Source organism: Molothrus ater, chromosome 26 (genome assembly GCF_012460135.2).
Source record: "Molothrus ater isolate BHLD 08-10-18 breed brown headed cowbird chromosome 26, BPBGC_Mater_1.1, whole genome shotgun sequence".
In the NCBI taxonomy this organism is placed as follows: Eukaryota; Metazoa; Chordata; class Aves; order Passeriformes; family Icteridae; genus Molothrus; species Molothrus ater.
Window position 1 is genome coordinate 2,960,399 of NC_050503.2, and position 20,696 is coordinate 2,981,094.

Here is a 20,696-nt window from a genome sequence, read left to right on the forward strand (position 1 = left end):
ACAGGGACCGTCCCCTTTGTGAGAGGGCCAAGAGAAGACTTGTGCAAAGTGGGCTGTGTCCTCTGAGACCCCCCCACCACCATTCTAATCCAATTATTCTGTGCACAGAGGATTGTTCTGGGGAGAACAAGAGTTTGTTTCCCTGTGAGTGAGCAGGGGGCAGCCCAGAGAGCAGAGCTGCCTTTTGTTATGGCAACGGAAGTGTTGGGGATGATGTCAAGGAAACTCCTATCAGCTCTGGGTCACATCACTACAGCTTCATTTGCAAAATCCACTCATTCATTTGTCCTGCAGAGCTCACAGGGAGCACACTGAAACATGTTATTAGCCAGGAATTTGGGGAGGCTGAGGGAAAGGCGGGTGGAGGGTTATTTTCATGCTTGCACTTGTGTTGTCTTAACCTGTAGCAGATGTGCTTGTGGGGCTGGGAACTGGGACCAGCCCCTTCTCCTGAGCCCTGCTTGTGTTCAGTGAGGGATTCCTGGGGCTGTGCCTCACCTCAAGGTGCTGCTAGGCAGGAACCAGGCTGCAAGAAGTCACTGCCTGGCAGGACACAACTCCAGAGCTGGAAGGATCCTAACAGGATCAAATCCAGCCCCTGGCCCTCAGCTTTGTGAGAGCTGAGCCTGGGCAGGGAAAAGCTGAAAAGGTCACAGAGCTGGGAGGGACCCTCAGGGATCAAATGCAGCCCCTGTCCCTGCACAGACACCCCAAAAACCCCACACCCCTGAGGGCTCTGTCAGTGAGGGGCTGGGAACACAAACCCTGTGAGGAACAACTGAGGGAGCTGGGGGTGCTCAGCCTGGAGAAAAGGAGACTCAGGGGTGCCCTCATCACTCTGTGCAGCTCCTGCAAGGTGCCTGTGCTCAGCTGGGGCTGGGCTCTTTCTCCAGGCACTGACAGAACCAGAGCACACAGCCTCAACTGTGCCAAGGGAAATTCAGGTTGGATATTAGGAAAAAAATCTAGGTTGGATATTAGGAAGTTGGTGAGATCCTATCCTATAGGTAGGACATTAGGCAAAACCTAATTAGGATATTAGGAAAAAATATAGGTTGGATATCAGGAAAAAAGTTTTCTACAGAAAGGGTGATAAAGCTCTGGAATGGCTGCCCGGGGAGGTGCTGGAGTCCCCATCCCTGGGTGTGTTTAACAAAGCCTGGATGTGGCACTGGGGGCCAGGGTTCAGTTGAGGTGCTGGGGCTGGGTTGGACGCGATGCTCTTGGAGGTCTCTTCCAACCCAGAGATTCTGTGAATTCTGTGTCCAAAGGCTCCTGGAGCTCTGGCAGCCTTGGCACCATTCCCTGGGGAGCCTGGGCAGTGCCCAGCAGCCTCGGGGGGCAGAACCTTGCCCTGAGCTCCATGCCAAGGCCTGGCCCAGCTCCAGCCCTTCCAATGTTTGCTTTGAGACCTCTCTGGTGGAGCAACTGTGCCACCCCCTGGGCTCCCTGCTGCAGGAGGGGCTTTGGTGAGTGCAGCCCCAGCTCCTGCGTGGGATCTCTGCTTGCTGGAAATGTATTTTCCCTTTTCCATCAGTCGTGCACTGCTCACACCCTCACACAGCACTGGCTGCATCAGCCTGTCCAGGAACTTCAACCTTTCCCATTTAAATTTCAATTTCAGGTAAAAACCAATCAATTCTGGGTGTTTGTCACAAAGTTTAAATTAGCTGGAAAGAAAAGTAAAACAGTGAGAGCTGCAGACTTTTAAAATCAATATTTTATTTTACTTGAATGTGCAAATAAATATAAAAAAAACTACATTCAAGGAGCTGGCAAAGCAATTACAAGCCCAAAAGCAAAGATCCTTCAAACAAATGGAAGAACAAACTCTTGACTCAAGGTCGTGCAGTTACACAGCTGAAACCCTCAGACATGAACAAGCCCCTCTCAAACCTGCCTGATATTCCCCTCACATCCTCTGCTACTCTCAGCTTTGAGACAATAGCACTGTAAAGGGCTAAAGTCTTGCTTAATCAGTTCAGATTATAAATTAAGGTTTACAAAATAAGAATGCTTAAAAATACCTGAAGTACACTTAGAATGGGTGATGGAACAGGACGGTGCCCAGGTTGTGTTGCCCACCTTGGGACACCTGGAATCAAATGCATTTTAAGCCACAAGTTGCCACCTATTTTCTAGTAAACAGTTTTCTGTATCATAAAACCATAAAATTTGGCACAATTGTCATCTCCACTGGGAGACAGCAGAGAGGAGAGCAGGACTGAGGTGTGTTTTGGTGAGTGGCTGGAAAGGAAAGGGGGACACTGTGCTTGGCACTGGCCTTGTCCCCCTGCTCCCCCCAGCCCTTGCAGAGCCTCATGGTCTCTTATCACTGCAAGGAGGGCAGGAGAAGAACCTTCAGATCATTTCAGGAACCAAAGTTTAGCAGAGACCCAGCCCAGGAGAACACGGGCTCTTGAAAATCTCTGCTGGCAGTGGTTGTGCAAGTGGCCACGAATGCCAGAGAGTGGCCTCCCTCCTTCCCTCCCACAGATTATTTTGCAAAAAAGACAAAGACTTGGGACAGTTTTCTATTAAACATACCCCAAAGGCCAATTTTTCTACTGTCAAGTGAGACAATTGCGAAACCAGATGTCGTACAGTGGAAATAACCCAGGACAAATCCTACAGGCTGCTCCTTAGGTCTGGCAGAAATCATAACCTAAAAATCAAAGCCACAGAAAGTTTCAGGGGTGGGGGGGGGGGGTTATTGCCCCAAAAGCCAGGGAAAAGTTGGAAGCAAAGCTGAAAGGAGGCTGGGTATGCCTCAAAAATGTTAATTTTGTAATACACTCCACGGACAGCGTGCTTGCCCTTGGCCCCTGAAAAACAGGAGTGAAGAAGTCACAGTGGGGCTGCAGGACAGACACCAGTAAATTTCCTTGATTTCTCACTAGATTAAGTCAGATGTAGTGTTCTGCAGGGATCAGGGCAGGCTGTGTTAGGCTTCACGGCAAAAAAGCTTCAATAGCAGTATGGATGCTCGTCTAGGACGGTTGTGGCTGGATCTCCCTCTGCTCCTCGCAGATTCCCGTGTGTCCCTGCAAACCCAGCGCCGGTGCTGACCCAGCAGGGACAGGAGGCTCCGTGGGCCGGGTCTCAGCTCCCAGCTGTGCTCCGGGAGCTCCATCTGCCGCTGCCACCGAGGTGCTGCAGCCCCGGAGCGCCGGGGGCAGGGCCCGCACAGGGAAACGCCCAGCACTGGAGCTGCCCCCCGAACATGCAAAACACGAACCCAAAAACCAGGCCAGACCTCGCAATGGACGCTCCTCCGCGTGGATATTCTGGAAGGCAGAGTCTGCAGCAGCTCCTCAGCTCCCAGAGCAGAGCTGGCAGCTGGAGGATTTCTGGCTGAGCATCACTCCCATCCCAGCACCACAGCTCAGGGGTCTTCCCTCAGCTCATGCTCCTGAACACTTGGTTGATGAAGGAGAGTCAGAGCCTTGAGTGCTGGCCATCCTCGTGTCAGTTTTGGCATTTTTCTCACCAGAGCACCAGGAACAAGAGTCATTTGTTGCCTTGTTGGGTCACAGGGATAATGAAGCCCCCCTGTGCCAGGGGCTCTCAGCCCTGCTGGCACTGCCAGGGTACAGTGAAGAGTTCTGCAGGCTCCAAGACAGCACAAAGTCAGGAAGATGGGGAATATCAAACCCTTGGAAGTGGAAGCAGCTGCCAGCATCTGCTCAAACACCAGCCCAGCTCCACCTCTCCAAAGCAGCCACTAGTGGTAGTTCACCCCCTCAACTGAGCTGGTCAGCAGTGGCCTAAAGCCAGGAAACTGCTAAAAAGTGTGTGGCAATGCCAAGAGCCCCCTTCCCATAAAAGCTTTTCAAAGTCTCTTCATGATGGCTGGAGGATTACACTGCAAGGAGACAAGTCTATGCCATATGGAAAATACATGATAATCCAAAGTAAAATGCTGCTTGGATAAATATCATTAATACATACATTGCATTCCCACCACTATTCTCATAGCAAATGTGCTTCACCAGCAGAGCTCTGCATCTCTGGGTGCTCAGGGTGAAGCAGGACGGCGGCTGTACTGGACTCTGTATCTGTTCACTGGCACCCCATGGACATTCACTGTCTCACAGGTGGTTTTGCAGGGCACCATCTCCTCATCCTCATCCCCCATGAGCCAGTCTTGAACCACATCCACGGCCTCCATGGACACGTTCTCCTCCAGCCACCGGTTGTGCCACTCCTCGAACTGCTGGTGGTGCTTCAGCAGCACCACGGGCTGGACCTGGGAGGAGCAGGGCAGTAAAGATCACTGAGAGGTTCCTGGGGGAAAAGCCAAAGCCCTCAGCTCTACCTGAGGTGTGCAATGCTTTGGAAACAACACCAACGGAAACAGGAAACCACAGACCGTTTAACCACCCCTATTTCCTAATGGCTGCCACTCCCACTTAAAATTTGCATGCAAAGAAAAGGCTGCTAAACTAATCCAAAGTACAGAGCATTTACCAGCTCTCCTCCTCTGTGTTACACCCAACACAGAGCAGTAACTTTTGGGTGCAGCTTGCAAGAATTCAGCCACAATTCCAGCAATTGGTACCGTGGAATCGAAATTATTGATACCTACACTTTGCCTCCCACCTCCAACCTCTGCTACCAGCTGGGCTGAAGAGGGAGCAAAAGGGAGATGTACCTGCTTGGCTCTGCAGAGAGCTCCCCTCCTGTACATGTAATCCTCAGAGTTCATGATGAACATCATCTTGTGGGTGTTGAGTTTGAAGCGGCAGTCGACGTTGCAGGCGCTCTCCACCCCGATCAGGCGCTTCCAGGAGCTCTTGACCTCGCTGCGCAGGGCCCTCACCTGCTTGCACTGCCACTTGCGAAACTTCTTCAGGTTCCTGGAGCAAAACAAGGGTGACAAAGCATGTGTCACACGTGTCACACCTGCTCAAGTGCTCTCCTCAGCTGACAGGGCTCACAGCACAAGTATGGGACTTGTATTTGCACGTTTTGTATTTCAGGCTCTCTCCGGGATCTTCCTCTGTATCCTCTGACAAATATTTAGTGAAATGGGAACAAAATAGACCCAGAATCTCATCCAGAGTCCATCCTGCTCCATTCCAAACACAGCTCCATGAACAAACCTCAGTGCAGTGGTCACAAATTTCTCCTTTAGCATTCCCATGCAGCTCAGTGGCCTGGAGCAGCCCCTCAAAGGTGAGTGCATTCCCCCACGGCTGGCACAGCAGCCAAAGCCCTGGCACAGGGGCAGGGAGGAGGCAGCAGCAGGTGTGGCTCAGGGCAGGGAGCAGCTCACCTTTGCAGAAAGACCGGTTTCAGGAGGAAGCCATCGTTCTGGTTGTTGGGAGCTCCTTCCACCCCAACGTACTGCTCCATGTAGTTTGCCAGGTGCTACACAAGGGAGACAAGTTCCAGTGAGATTTCACTCCATCAGGACAAACATCACTGCAAAGAACCTGTTTATCTCCAAGCTGATCATTCTGAGGCTGATTTAGGTTGATCCTCTTTTGCTAAAGCACCATTTCTGTCAGTGACCACAGCCCCATAAGTCACCTGCCCACCCTCCAGGCCAACTTGTCCTCCTGGCAAAGCCTCACAGTTTGGAACAATAAAGCAGGGAAATGAGTTTTCCTCATTCTTAGACATCTGCTCTGTGGTACCCAGACTCCATGGTCACTGTGGTGTTACCTGGACCTCCACAGGATCTTCTGTCTGGGTTTCTTCTGTATCCAGCAGCTCTATGGTCATGATCACCTGTCCTTTCCTCTGGAGAAACATGACCTGGGATAAAGTTACAGAAAATATTTGCCACAGGGGCTCACAATAAAATGCTGCATATTCACAAGCCATTTGGACAGCAAATAGAAGCTAGGAGAGAAGCAGCAGGGCTTCTCAGTGAGCCACAATGTCCCCTCACTGCCTGGGCTCTGATTTTGGTACCTTCTCTCCATATTGCTCACTCTCTCCCCTTGAAGCTTCCAAACCCAACTTTGAAATGTCACCCGAGAGATCTCCTGAAGTTTTTCAGTGATTCTGTGAAGTTCCCTGGCAGCAAGGCCTCACCTTGAAGCAGTTCTCATCTGCCATGCACCGTTCAGCCTTCCACTGGTAGCTGGTCTCCTTTGCTGCCCGCACACAGCGGGATGACAAATTCCCCCCAGCAGCTCCTCGCTTCCTCTCGTTCAGGTAGAGCTCAACCACCTTCAAGCAGATGTCATCGCTCACTAGATGGTGAAGCTTCCATTAAAAAAGGGGGAATTCAGTCAGCAAGCCTGGGCCAAGAGTTAACTCCAGTGTGTCATGAAAGGAGGGTAAAATTCAGCATGGCATCACACTCAGCTGAAGCAGCAAACTCCAGAGACTTCCCACATTTCACTCTCTTTTTCATGACTTTGCAATGAAAGGAAGAGAGGAGAGTGAGGGGCTAATGTGCCTGAACTATAAAACACAGCTGGGAGACAGACTTGAGTAAGAAGGACCTGACATTTTTTGTGTTGCCTTACCTGTATGTTACTATAGGACACAAAACATTAACCACTGCTCTCAAGGTGAAGAAAAAGGAAGTTTATTTTCTGATTTTAACATTTATAGTTTTCCAAAGGTGACAGTGGATTGGAGGGTGAAAGTGCCTCCTCTCCAATTACACTGGACAAACTAAGAGTCTATCAAATTTTTCTTCTTCTATAAAAGAATGCAAACCAGTAAGTTATTTACAGAAAGCGTGTGAGAAAGTTTGTTACAAGAATGTAAACATTAGAAAATCTTAAAAAATCAGAACGATGGATGTATTTTGAGCGTGGCAGGATTTTGAAAAGACTGGAACCAAAAAAAAAAATTGGGAAAGGCCAGAAAGAATAAACCCCCTAAGATGGTTTTTGTATGGAAGCCAAATTCTCTCACTAAACTTCTGCTGGGGCATTTCCCTGTCAGATTTAACTTTTCTCTGGATTTGCTCTGAGCTCAGTGCCCGTTGCTCTGCAGGGCACTGGGAGAGGGCTGGCAGTGTGTGAGGGGAGATGAGCAGAGAGCAGAGCAGCCCAGCAGCCCAGCCCAGCCCAGCCCAGGCTCACCTGGCGCACGATGTTCTGCACCAGTTTGTCCATGGTGAAGCCGATGTAGGCGTGGATGGTGAACATCTCCCTCAGGGTGTCCTCGTACTGAGTGGGGTCAATGTTCCCATCCAGGAGGCTCCTCACCATGTCCAGGAAGGCTGGGTAGTACTCCTCCAGCTCCACCTCACCTGGCATGGGGAAAGGGAGTTCATTTCACACACAGAGCAGGCAGAGCGAAGTCAAGCAGTGCAAGAGGCAGCATGTCACAGACTTATTTTATGAAAAATCCTTTTGTTAGGATCTTTAGCTCCTGAGAAGCTGAGAGGCCTCAGAAAAGAAATGTAACAATAGTTATCTGCTGCTGTGGAATGCAACAGGTGGATCTGGGATTGGTCTCATGTGGTTGTTTCTAATTAATGGCCAATCACAGTCCAGCTGGCTCAGACTCTCTGGTCAGTCACAAGATTTTATTATCATTCCATTTCTTTCTATTCCTTGGTAGCCTTCTGATGAAATCCTTTCTTCTATTCTTTTAGCATAGCTTTAATATAATATATATCATAAAATAATAAATCAGCCTTCTGAACCATGGAGTCAAGATTCTCATCTCTTCCCTCATCCTGGGACCTCTGAGACCACCACCACAGCAGCACTGCTCAAGAACCACAAAACCCAGAGCAGGGAGAGATATGAGAGACAGGAGAGTGACACTACAGACAGGAGAGTGACATTACAGACAGGAGAGTGACATTACAGACAGGCAGATCCCTGCCAGCTGCCCTGACAGGCTGGGACAGTTTTTCTCATGCCCTCCCAGGAGTGCCCTGGGCAATAACTATTTCTTTGTGGGGCTGTTTACATTGTAAATCAAAGTAACAGATTCCTACAGTGAGGTACCTGGGAACAGCTGAGCACAGCGCTCAGGAAGTCTCTGTGCAGCAGCCTGTGACCCCCTGAGTGCCCTGCTGAAGGAGCTGTGTCCACAACTCACCAGCACAGCAGAGGATTGCACCTCCAGCACCCCTCCCAGAGCTGCCTGCTGGCCCTGGTGACTCAGACAAACACAATGGAGCACTGGCACCCAGAGCATTATCAATGAACCAAGCCCTGCATTATTCTTACTTGGTTGTTTGAGTCTTAGCTCCATGGCTGGATCATTGGTTTTTTCTTTCCTCCCTTCACAGAGGAGCTTCTCTCTCTCTTTCTCAGTCCTGTATTCCAGAAGCTGCTTCTGGGCCTGCCGATAAATCTTGAGGAGCCTGGAGCACAGAGTCTGGTGAAGGCGTAGGAAGAAATACCAATTATTATTGACAAAGAAGAGGCTGTAAACATCATCCAGGGTGTTGTGGGACTCAGCAGCTGTCACATCACAGAAGGTGGCTTTGGTCTCCAAAGGACTGCTTGGAGGCCCAGGCACGTGTTTTTTCCGCAGCTCAGGAGTATCCAGGTTCTGGCCCTGGTGGTTTTCTCTGTCCTCATCTGTTGATTCCTCAGAAATGTTGTGTTCAGGTGGCTGAGAGAAGAACAGCTCAGGTATGAAGTGATGCACAATCTGCCTGATGGTTGCCTGATCCTCCTTTTGGATGGTGGGCTGCCTTTTCACATAATAGCTGATAAGAGATGCTGCATCTTCCAAAATCTGCTTGTCTTCATAGATGAAGATAAGATGAGGCTCATTTGTGGATGAACTCCTCCCCTCTGAATGCTGCTCCTGATGCTGTAATCAAGAGACAAACAGATAAAGATCCTTCCAATGCCTGCTCAAGAGCATTCCTGCCAGGAGGAGTAACCCAGTGTAACACTGTGCTTGGGACAGCTGGTTTTGACCCAATGTCCAACCACTTCCACACGGTCCCAGGTGCTGTGGACACACCTGGCTCACACCAGTAAGGCAGGGAATGGAGGAGGGCTCCCTCCCTGTCACACCCACCTCGTCATAGACACTCTCAATTTCATTCAGCAAGCTCTTGGAGCGCAGAGCTTTGGTGTCATTCTGCTTGAAGTTGACAGCCTGGTGATCCAGGGATTTCAAATAGGCCTTCTCATACTGCTCCCTCCAAATCTTGTTGAAGCCCTGCTGGGCCTCCCTCCATTCTTCCTCTTTTGCTTTCAATCTGCATAAATGGACAGTCTGCATCAGTTCAGACAGACAGGCACAGAAACACACCCAGAACATTTTAATGTAGCCAACTGTGGTGCAGCAAGAAGTTTTCAATGGAAAACCGGAATTGATTCCTGCAAGCAATAAATAAATTTGAAAAAGCACCACCAGTGATGATGAGTTAAAACAACACCTAGAGAATCACAAAACCATTCAGGTTGGAAAAGACCTCTGAGATCATCAAGTCCAACCTTTGATCAATCACTGCTTTATCAATAAGACCAGACCACCATGTGCCATGTCCAGTTGGTTCTTGAACAGCTCCAGGGATGAGGACTCCACCACCTCCCTGGGCACCCCCTTCCAATGTTTAACAACCCTTTCTGTGAAGAAATTACCCCTGACTTCCAACCAGAACTTCCAGCAGCACAGCCTGAGGCTACGTCCTCACATTTTACTGTTTAAAAATGCTTTAAAAATCCTTTTCCAGCTTCTTAAAGAACACAACACAATGGGAATTACCTCTTGAGAACCACAGGGACAGCAGTAACTGGGTTTTTCTTCAGACTCTCGATGATCTCTGGTGCTTTGTCACCGTAGATGCGGTAGATGGCCCGGCGCTGGATCACTTCTGACGTTCCTCCCAAGCAATCATCCAGGCGAAATTTCTCCTGGTCCTCCTGGCTCAGGCGGGACAGTTTCTTCTGCACACTCTCCAGCACACGGATTGTGGCTAAATTGGTCTCCAGGACAACATCCAGCTGTTGAGAGTTGCCAAAAATCAGTGTCAGAACAGGCAGAGCAGGAACAAGGAGAGCAGCAGCAGCAGCCCAGGTTTGTGGAAGGTGTTGCAGCCCCACAGGGTGGAGCCAGGAAGCAGCAGGAAGGTTTTTACTGGAAACCAAACCTCTGCCAGCTCTCCCAAAGGTCACATGCAATTTAGAACTGGATTCATGCCTAGGAAGAAGTATTAGACCCCAAGCACAGCACACCAAACTCCATCTCAAACCAACAAACACCCACCAGAACTTTCAGGAATTCAGGAATTTCACTCAATCAGAACTTTCAGGCCACTAATTAATTCAGCAAAATCCAGAGGTTTTGCTTTCTGAGGGAGCAGAGCAGCAGAGGTACCTCAAAGCGCTCGTCCTCGCAGCGGTGCAGCTGCTCCTCATATGGAGTCTTCTTGGAGCTGACAAAAGTGGAGTCCTCAGACCAGGATGGAAACGAAACCCAGGTATCATTTAACACCTGCAACAGTGCAGACATGACATTGAGCAGGGCCTTGTGAGCCCAGAGCTGGTCTCATGGGGTTTTGTCTCTTGTATTTTGCACAATTCTTTCCTGAGGTTCTGTAGGACATTCCATGCCTAATTCCCAGGTCACTGCTCCCCACATTTGAGGTCTGTGTGGAACTGCAGGGCCCTGTTCAGAAAACTCAACACCTTCACTATCACTTCACAAACAGAGATCACTCTGCAGTGATCAGCAGCTGTAAATAAAGGAGACAGAGCTCCCCACAACAGCAGGAATGGCACCTCAGGCACTGCCTCACAGGGCTCTTCCAGAGAAAAATTGTTCCCAAGGGCCATACTGGCCCACTGCAAGAAAATTAATACCAGGATATTACCAATATACCAATATTCTTTTCTGTCTACAGGAATAAATTTCTGTCTGCCCACAGACTCAAAAGGTATTAGAGATGTGATTTGAGAAAGGTTTAGATAGAATCAGTGAAATGTGGGCATTATTTCAATAAATTGGCTGAATAAATTGAATTAGCACTGAAAAGGGGACTCCACATGCAGCAGCTGTGGCACAAACCGCCCCACTCTGATTTTTATGTGTGTTCAGGGATTGAACAGCCCTGATCCCAGAGTACCTCCTTGCAAATGGCTGTTCTCCCACTGCACTTTGGCTGCTGGTAGGTTTTTGGGAGAGCCCTGTAACTGGATCCGATGCGTTTGCAGGAGGCGTAATCGATTTCCCGGCTCATTCCGTCCCCAGAGCGGTCGCTCAGAGGAGAAGCAAAGGAAAGCTCTTTCACCCCAAGGAAGGACTTGAACTGTGCAAAGAGTTCTGGGAATTTCCTTCAAAAAACACAAGTATTTTGTTATTTCAGTGTGACAGTTTTAGGGTGGTTAATGCGTGTCATAAAAGGGAGGCAGAAATATCTTAACAAACTCAGCAGTGCAGGGAGAAATCTTTCACCAACATCTCACCTCTGTTATCATTCTCTCTGAATTGCTCTAGGGTTTGGTTTGTTTTTACTTAAGGTAGGAAAATTATTTCCCTTCACCACACAAACACTCCCCCCCTTAAGTGCCTGAGGAGAAACTGATCCTTGCTATTTGATTCTCCCTCTCCTGCTGCAAGCCAAACAGCTCAGGAGGCTCCCAGCAGAGCTTGACCTGTTTATCCTTCTCACAGTCCTGTTCTCAGATTTCATGTTTATACCTTTATTACACTTTGAGATATTAAATGGGGAGTGTAAACAGACAGAGGAAAATATCTTCCTCACTATACTTCCTCTATACTCATTAAGAGCTGTATAGATAAATTTAAAGGTTCAGATTTTATTACTCCTCATTTTGGATTAAACTTCATTTTCTTGCCTGCTATCCAGGAGATACTTCCAAGTTAAATCCAAAACTTTTTTCCAGAAGTTGACAATGTGCCCAAAAAATAACAGAGTAGGACCTACAAAGTACCAGAGGGCAGAGAGGTAAGTTAGTAACTTACCCTAAAAAGGGTGTAACAAGCTGGAGCAACTCAGAGCCAGAGACCAACTCCTGGTTGAAGAGAGCAATGCAACGGAGAAAATTCTCATAGACCTCCTGACTCTTGAGCACCCTGCGCACCTGCAGCAGTTTGGAGAGATGATCACAGCACCTGAATGCCACTTGCATTGAGAAAATTATTCATTATCAGTCTATTCATCTTCCAAACCCACTTATTTGAATTTTTGTTGGTTTTTCTATACCTGAAAAGTCAGGGAATGTCTTAAGTGTTGACACATAAATTGTACAGAAAACCAACAGACTAACAACCATATAAAAAGCTGAAGGTAAGTCCAGAGAAAGTGAGAAAAGGACAAATGATGACCTTGTCAAAGAAGGAAAACTCTTGCAGTGTCCCATATTTCCCCACTGTTGCAACTGACAGATCTTTGGTACCTCGCAGCTTCATTTTCTTCTGTTAAAAGAACAAGCAGTTATGTTTAAAATGTTGTGACTCAAACGCCATCAAATTCCACTCTGTTGACACAGAACAGTTCCCTGCAAAGGCTGAGACCCTGTATCTCCCCAGCAGTGATCTGGCATTGCTGTGTCACGTCCTCACAGCAATCTCTGTCAAATGTCTCCCAGCTAAGAAAAAACAACAAAAAAAGAGAATCACTTGAGATTCTGCATTGAAGCAATAAATTGTCCCCTTCCAGGGCCAATACTTAGCACAGAAGCTTGTGATATTTAGTATCAAACATGTTACCACACACATTTAAGCAAGCATTAAAAATTCCCTTTTTCTACAGCAATTAAAATAACTCAAAATTTTGTGTCTCGTACACCTACATACATCAAAGACACTACTCATTACACCTTTATCTCAGCAATTACTAAGCACAAGTAATGGAGGTTTTTATGAGTTTTTACTTGCTGGAAGATACCTTTGCTGGGCCAGAAACAGGACGCAGCAGCAGCGGCCTGGATCGCTTCTTGCTGTGCTCCAGATTCTTCTCATGCTCGGTTTTCTGGACACTGTTCACTTCACATGGTCCATTTCCTGTGAACTGAAGTAAATAAATAATGATTTCAACATTCTCCTCTCAAACAAAGAATCCTAACAGGACACAGAGCATGTGGTTAAGTCACCTGTTCTGAGAAAATCCAAACAATGAAGAGGAGCAAGGTTCATTACTGGCTGTATGATTTTCCATGTTTTGCATATTCTACATGCAGACAAGAGCATTCAATATCCTGCCCTGCTCTCAGCACATACCAAAGACCTTTTTGCCTCTGGGAGGAACTGTCCAAACTCTGAGAGCAGATCCTCCTGTCCCCGGAACAGATTGGCCACTTCAGTGAACACTTCCTCCTCTGACATGCCCCGGAAGGGTCGGCCCTTGGTGTTCAGCTGCTCCTTCTGAAAAGATACACACAGATGTTCAACAGGGTCAAAAGATCCTTCACTCTGCCAGAAAACTCACCCTGAGCCAAAAACACGAATGCCACAGAACTTGAAAGGACTCTGAGGCAGCCCCAGGCTCTTACAGGGCCTCTTCACACACAGGATCACAAAATCAGCTGGAGGTGAGTAAAGACAAGTCTGGCTACAACCTCTCTACACCCCACAGTTTTCACATTTTTTGCCATTTCCTGTGAATATCTATGAAGACAAGTGCTTGGGAACTTTAACTCTGTTCAACAGGCAGAGGTTAAATTTGACAACCACAACTCCAACAGCTCCAGTGCCAACCCAGCGCCTCTACCACAGGAGACTTTTTACCTGGTAAGTGTGAAGAATTTCTAGAAAGGATCTGTAAATCTCTGGATGGTCAAGGAAACGTGTTTTGATCTTGTTCACGTAACTGATGGCATTATTGAACTCCACAGAATCAGATTCCAAGGGAATTTGGGATTTATCTTCTTTGTAGGGAAGCTGCTGCCGGAACTCCTCGGAGCAGTCGCTGTGGTTGTGGGAATTCTCCTGGGAGTAGTGCAAGACCAGCCCACTGCCAGGGAGTGCACTGGGAACAGGCTCTGGGGGCACCTGGGGGCACAGGACACACGAGATGGGTTGGAAAAAGATCAGGGATCAGCTCAACAAGAAGCCAGCAGCAGGGCTGGCAAGGTCTCCAGCTAAAAAAATACGGTCACGTGAAGAAGGAAGAAAAAGTATTTCAGTCACAAATCAATTTCCCTACCTGGTTTATTAACTCCACCTGTTAAAATAATGCCTGAAGTTCTCCCTGGTGTAGGAACCACCTGATTTGTGGCTGTCACAGCCTTACTGGCCTGACTTGAGAGGCTGCACCAAACACCAGTGCAGGTTCTGCTGCCACTGGTTATTGCAGAGGAGCTGCCAGTTTTAAGGGGCATATTAAACATAACCCCCTTACAGGTCTTAATTCCTAAATAACACAGAGATCTGAGGGAGCTGAGATTTAAAAGGTAGTTCCTTCTGCTAAATGGAGTTAAACCACAAGTTTATCAGCAGAATTCAGTTTATGGCTCCATTTCAGCTCCACAACCACACAATAACAGCAAAAAACAAGCAGGGGTAACACCCATCTGTATCCCAGCAAGTGTGTTTCACACCAACAGAACCTGATGGGGATCTTAAAGATCCATGATCTTAAAGACCTTTCCCAAGGTAAACAATTCAATGATGTCACAGTTCTTTTGCCTGTTTCCTAAACAAATTTCCTGGTTTCTCAGTGGAAGGCTGGAAGTGCAATTCTTCCAGGATCACCCTTTGAAATTTGCCACTACCCACAACCCATATTGGGAACCAATTTAACAATGTCAAGCCAATTACAATTTCAGTAATTGGCTTGATGTTGTTAAATTTCACTTTCCAAACATGACTGAAATATTTGGTGTTGCAGTGGTGTTTCCATGCAGAATCATCATTCCTGTGTAAGTCAAACTACCTGGTTTGAGAATAAATCAGGGGTTGGATCTAGGTAATCTTTAATGTCCCTTCCAACCTAAAGCACTCTGTGATTCTTTGAATAATCATTTAAATTTATATTACACTCATTGTCACAGGTTTGAAAACCATCTAAAACCATTAGGCAACGTGCACTGCACATAAATCTGCACAGCCTAAACTGTGCAGACATGTCCAGTGACACACAGAAGAGTTTATTTAGGGAATAAGAGCTCTGGGACCTACCTGACTATTCAAAGGTGACTGTATACTTAATTTCCCATTCTTTGGAATTTCTATCCTGTAGCCCAGAGGGAGAAATGCATTGAATCCTACAATGAGGTCAGGATGCTCATGGAAAAGCTGAGAAACTCGTCGGATCACTCCAGGTGTGTCAATGCTAAAATTGAGAGGGGTTTGTTACTTTTTTTATCCAAATCAGAAACACAAGTTAAGCCCAAAAAATGACAAGAGAAATGTAAAGTATCTGGTAACTTAAGGATGCAATTCTTTAAAAAAAATTAGTTCAATTGGAGGGAATGACCACTGAGAGGGATTTGTTACTTTTTTATCCAAATCAGAAACACAAGTTAAGCCCAGAAAATGCCAAGAGAAATGTAAAGTATCTGGTAACTTAAGGATTCAATTCTTTTTAAAAAAATTAGCCCAATTAGAGAGAATGAGCACTGCAGCTTCACCCGGGGAATGTTATCCATGGAGAGGAGAGAGAAGTGTGCAGGTTGGCAAAGGGGCAGGACAGACAGACAGACAGACAGCACCTCCAGGGCTGGCAGGTCACAGGTTCTGCTCAGGCTACCTCACTTATTTCCCAGATCTGTGTTTCAGAGTAGAAAGCAAAAGCAGATTTGCTTTCTCCTGTGGATTTCACCTCTGGAAAATTATGGGATGGGCAGAAATACTCCAGCTTCACAGGACTGCACCACTGTGGGACAGGGCAGGGAGTGATGTGCAGAGGGGGAATGATGGGGTGAAAGCTGGGGGAAGTCTGCACAGACCCCACAAAGGCTGAAACCTGGGGGAAGAGCTGGAGCTGTGCCAGGCCTTGGCATGGAGCTCAGGGCAAGGTTCTTCCCCCCGAGGCTGCTGGGCACTGCCCAGGCTCCCCAGGGAATGGTGCCAAGGCTGCCACAGCTCCAGGAGCTCCCAGGGCTGCTCAGGGTGGGGTTCTTGGGGTGGCTGGATTTGATCCCTGAGGGTCCCTCCCAGCTCAGGATATTCTGAGGTTCTGTGAAAGGCTGAGGAGCTCCCCAGAGCACCCAGGGGGGCAGGACCTTGGCTTTACCTCTGGCTCTTGAACTCCTTCATGATCTCCAGGAAGCCGTTGTAGGTGGCGGGGTCACTGCCAAAGCGAATCTTCACCTGGTCCAGGTAGGAAAGGGCATCCTCCACCTGTGGGGGAGAACACGGTGAGCCCAGCCAGGGGAACCGGCCCCGGGGGAGCCCCGCAGCACCGGGAAGGGCACTCGGTACCGGTGAGGGGCCCGAGGCCGGCAGGCCCCGGTGGCTGTCCGGGCTCGGGTGTGTCAAGGCACGGACGGGAGCACGGTACCGGGAGCCGGGAACAGGTCCCTGGGGAGGATGACCGCGGTACCAGAGAGAACAGCAGGGACGAGGAGAGCGGCACGGCCCAGGGGAGGGGGGAACAGGCCCGGGGAGTCTCACGGTACCGGGGGAACAGGATACGGTACCGGGGGGAAAGGATGCGGCCCCAGGGGACCCCATGGAAGCAGCGGAGGAGGGAGGGGAAGCCCCCGGCGCGATGAGGACAAGCCCCCAGGACACCCCCCGATACCGGCGGGTGAGGGACAAGCCCGAGGGGACGAGTTCGGCACCGCGGCCGGGACAGGGCAGGTCACGGCGGGGGCGGGCGGGGCCGTCCCGGGGGGGCTCGGAGCGGCCATTCGCGGGGGCGGGGAGGGTAGGGAAGGGGCGATGGCGGCCGCTGGGGCGGCCCCCGCACTCACATGCACCGGCAGCTTCTCGTGCGGCGCGGCCCGGCCGCCACCGCCGCCGCCCCAGCGCGGGGCGCTGCCCCCGCCGGCCCCGCGGCCGCCGCCGCCGCCCCCCGCCGCCATGTTGGATTCGGGCGGGCGAGCGCGGCCCCGGCGGCGCGCGCGGCCGCTGCGTCAGCGCGCACGGTCCAGGCCACGCCCCCTCCGGCGGCTCCGCCCTCTGATTGGCCACGCCCCGTGATAAACCACGCCTCCTTAGCGGCCGCGCTGTGTGGGCACGCCCTTGTTAGTGACAGGCCACGCCCCCAGTGCGGCTTCCGGCCGTTCGAGCGCTGGGGCGGGAGCGGCGCCTCAGGGAGCGGCGGGACCGCGGCGGGGCTGAGGGGGAACAGCGCCCGCGGAGGAGCCCCGGGGGCTGCGGCGGGACTGAGGGGGAACAGCGCCCGCGGAGGAGCCCCGGGGGCTGCGGCGGGACTGAGGGGGCTGCAGGAGCCGCCGGCTGAGAACCGGAACTGCCGGGCTGGAGGAGCCGCGTCTGGTGGTGTGGGGCTGAGGGAGCCAGGGGGTGTATGAGGGGTTCCGACAGGGCTGGAGGAGCCTAGGGGTGCCTGGGGAAGGCCGGGAGGGCTGGTGTGGCCTGAGGGGAGCTTGAGGAACGAGGGCTGAGGGAGCCCCAGGGGCTGGAAGAGCCAGGGGTGTGGAGGAGCCGGGGTTGGAAGGGTCATGAGGGGTTGGGAGAGTCAGGGGCGGGTTTGAGGGAACTGGCGGAGCCCTTCACTGGTGTGCCCTGAGCTCAAGGGTTGCTCTGGAGTAGCAGGATAAATCAGGATAAATATGAGCTTAAAATGTGCCACTTCCACCAGCGGTCCCTGTCAGCAGGCAATTTGAATTCAGTAAAACTGAGTGATATGAAGAGCAAAGAGGAGAGGGGGATAAAATGAGCCGTGTGGTTTGTTTTTCCTTAAAGCATCAGCCATGATTTGCATCATAGAGAAGTGCAGAAGCTTTTCTTGCTTTGCCTTTAAACTTGCTGCTGGTATTTGAAGCCAGACTGTTTTTCTCTGTTTTGCTGGGATATTCCAGCTGTTTGCAGCTTCCAGGCAGGATGCTCACACACTGCCTCTGCATTTGATATTCCATCCCCTGCTCTGGTACTTGTACAAACTGCTGCCCTGTGACCCATTTCCCTTCATACAGGAAGGATTAAATTAATACAGACATTTTCTTTCACAGTTACTGCTTTCCACATCCCAGACTGTGATGGATTGATTCGTTGACCCAGCTTACAAGTATTTATCATCTTTGGAGAAGCAGACACTGCAAAGGCCTTTCAGGAGACATGTGGGCTCAAAATGGCATTAGATTGTGGTGCTGGTAAAGACAGGGTGAAGTGGAGATGTTTTAGAGTTTTCAGTGCTTAAGAATAGAGATAATAAATACAGATTTTTACAGGAGTGATGCTGGAAGGGTGGTGGGAGCCAAAGGCAGCCTCCAGGTTATGAAGCACTCATAGCTGTGCAGAGAAGAGCCTGGTAGGACAGAGTAAAATCCTTTATTCCACCTGTGGAAAGGAGTAGCTCAGAGATATCCTTGTGTTGTCAGGTGAAAGAAAATCAGCTTTTTTTTTTTTCTTTTTTCCTCCAGGATTCTCCTGAGCTGGCCCAATTTCTGTTTTCTATTATTATTATTAACTGGAGAAGTCTCATCCTCTTCCCTGGTTTGTGCCATGAGCACAACCAGCTGCAGACAAATAAACTCCTGTGAGTTTGGTTTTCTGTCAGAGCAGAGCTCTCAGCCCCTGCCAGCACCAGCACCTGGGAGGTGAATCCAGCTGTAAGTGGGTGCTGGGAAAAGCTTGTGCCTGTCAGTTAGTCAGGATTTGGGTGTTCTTTTGGGACTCCTGGGAGCTGGATGTCAGTTAACCATCGACACTCAGCTCCTGCTGCCTCAGAATAGCTCAGCTCAAGTTGCTGCTGACAGAGCTCCAAGGGACCCTGGGCTCCACTGCCTGCTGCTCCCTGTGGAGCTCTGTGACCTTGCAAGGGCATCCCAGGGCACTCCTGAGGGACTGAATCCCTCTGGGTCACTGCCTTGGCTTGCAAAGTCAGGTTTCTGCTAAGGAAGGCAGGAGCCTCCCCTGAAATGGGAAATGTAAACCCCCTTGTCACAGACATATTTGCTGAAAAATCCTTTAGTTAGGATCTTTTCTCCTGAGAAGCTGGGAAGCTTCAGCTTCTCCAGGTTTTGCTGCTTTGGAATGTGATTTGGAGAATTGTTTACCCAGCGTGTGAAATTGTTTTTACTCGATGAGCAATGACAGCCACCTGTGTCGAGGCTGTGAGCAGTCACAAGATTTTATTATCATTCCTTTTCTAGCCTTCTGATGAAATCCTTCTGTTCTTTAGTATAGTTTTAATAGATCATTTCCTTTTAATATAATATATACTAAAATAATAAATCAGCCTTCTGAACCATGGAGTTAAGATTCTCATCTCTTCCCTCGTTCTGGGACCCCTGCAAACACCACCACACCCCCTCCTTCCAAATTGCTATAAATTTGAAATTAAGAGGCTCTCAGGCAAAAATGTGGGAGCAGGAAATAACAGTTCTTTAGTAGGGAAGAAAATAAAAAGATAAAATAAACAATGCAGTACACTAAAACAACAGTGACAGAGTCAGAACCCAGCCTGACACCCTGTGGTGTTGGCACAGTCCCACTGGAATTGTGGCTCAGCCCTCCTGCAGTGTCAGGGCTGGCTCTGCTGGAGCAGGGATCCCAGAAAAGCCATCCCAGGAAGCTGCCACCAGCACCAAGTGCCACCACTGTGAAGCAGAGAGGAGGGAGAGGCTGCTCTTGCTGCCACCAGCAGAAAAACGACCTTTTGGAGGTGGTTTCTATGCTGTGGAACCCCTGGTCCCGTGTGAACCCCGCGGGCTGTGCCAGGAGCACGATGAGGTTCCTGCAGCCGGATCTGGGTCAGTGTGTGCTGCTGTTGTCCTGACGACTGTGACCCACTTTCCCCTCATTTGTGCAGGCAGCAGCCAATGGGGCCGGGGCAGGGCCAGCACAAAGGCTCACTCAGCACCTTCCTCCTGCCTTTGTCTCCAAGCTGGGTCCTGCACAAACTGGGCTTTTCTCCTCCGGATTTATTTGTGTGTTTCTTGCAGAGAAAAACCCTCATTTTGTGAGCCCCTCTGTTGTTTGATAGCTGAGGTGAGGTGTGTGGAAGGGCTGTGCTGTTTCTGCTGCCGTGGATGATAAATCTGCACATCTGGAATTTGATTTCTGGCAGAGGCAGGTTTATTACCCAGGATATGCATCCCAAAGAGCAAACCTCACATCACCTTCCTGTGGATGAGGGGCACAGGGACTCCGAGGAAATCAGGGATCTGATGCTGTGGGTGGACCTGTGGATCTGCAAGGACTCAATCACCCTGTGCTGTGGCAGACTGGTTTCTGTGTTCCTCACATGAACACAATCGATTCTTCCTTCCTGTTCATTGTGTTTATGGTGTTAATCATCCACCATTCATAACAGGTGGATAATTAGAAATATTTTTGGGCTGTGTCTGCCCCAGAAATGATTCTAGCTTTGAGGAGAGATAGGATCCTGCACACAGCCCTGAGAAATCCACAGAGTGGGGTGAACACGGGGTAGGGACAGACCCTGCAGCAGCTGCCCCATCAGCCCCAGGCAGGAAAGCACCGAGGCAAGGAGCCTGGCCAACATTTCTGTGTGGATTATCCTCATCCCTGAGAGGGCAGAGACAGAAAAACCTTTCAGGACCTGGCTCTGGTGAGCCTGCGAGAGCAGCTGTGTTTCTGTGGTGTGCAAAGTGAAATTATCTGGATGGTTCCAGTGTAAAACCTGGGAAATGTCATGGTGTGGATTTTTCCCTGAGGAAACTTGTACCCTCAGTTATACCCCCTGAGAC

At 49.6% G+C, this 20,696-nt stretch overlaps 1 protein-coding gene and 1 long non-coding RNA gene across 2 annotated transcripts; one reads left to right on the plus strand and one right to left on the minus strand.

Moving 5' to 3' along the window:
* Positions 1 to 1,702: 1,702 nt before the first annotated feature.
* Positions 1,703 to 16,883, minus strand: SIN3B (SIN3 transcription regulator family member B). Its single transcript, XM_036399311.1, has 19 exons — positions 16,773 to 16,883; positions 16,091 to 16,197; positions 15,034 to 15,187; positions 13,642 to 13,905; positions 13,135 to 13,278; positions 12,803 to 12,925; positions 12,241 to 12,330; positions 11,878 to 11,996; positions 11,018 to 11,225; positions 10,270 to 10,386; positions 9,658 to 9,896; positions 8,965 to 9,148; positions 8,157 to 8,751; positions 7,053 to 7,222; positions 6,046 to 6,219; positions 5,671 to 5,763; positions 5,279 to 5,373; positions 4,655 to 4,859; positions 1,703 to 4,249 (listed from the first exon to the last, which is right to left on the minus strand). Exons 1-19 carry the CDS (start codon positions 16,881 to 16,883, stop codon positions 4,019 to 4,021), a joined length of 3,423 nt encoding a protein of 1,140 aa, XP_036255204.1. The 3' UTR covers positions 1,703 to 4,018.
* A 671-nt stretch (positions 16,884 to 17,554) lies between these two features.
* On the plus strand, positions 17,555 to 19,238 carry LOC118696969 (uncharacterized). The gene is made up of 2 exons (XR_004981708.2): positions 17,555 to 18,292; positions 18,405 to 19,238. It is a non-coding gene; the product is annotated as an uncharacterized LOC118696969 (long non-coding RNA).
* Positions 19,239 to 20,696: the final 1,458 nt, after the last annotated feature.

What these genes read in the sequence shown, in the direction of transcription:
- SIN3B (XM_036399311.1), bottom strand. Translation starts at nt 16,883, where the DNA reads ATGGCGGCGGGGGGCGGCGGCGGCGGCCGCGGGGCCGGCGGGGGCAGC. An exon ending in CAGAGGCAAAAAGGTCTTTG is followed by an intron (nt 12,926 to 13,134) that starts GTATGTGCTGAG and finishes TATTTACTTCAG; the next exon opens with TTCACAGGAAATGGACCATG. An exon ending in CTTGTTACACCCTTTTTAGG is followed by an intron (nt 11,226 to 11,877) that starts GTAAGTTACTAA and finishes TGTTTTTTGAAG; the next exon opens with GAAATTCCCAGAACTCTTTG.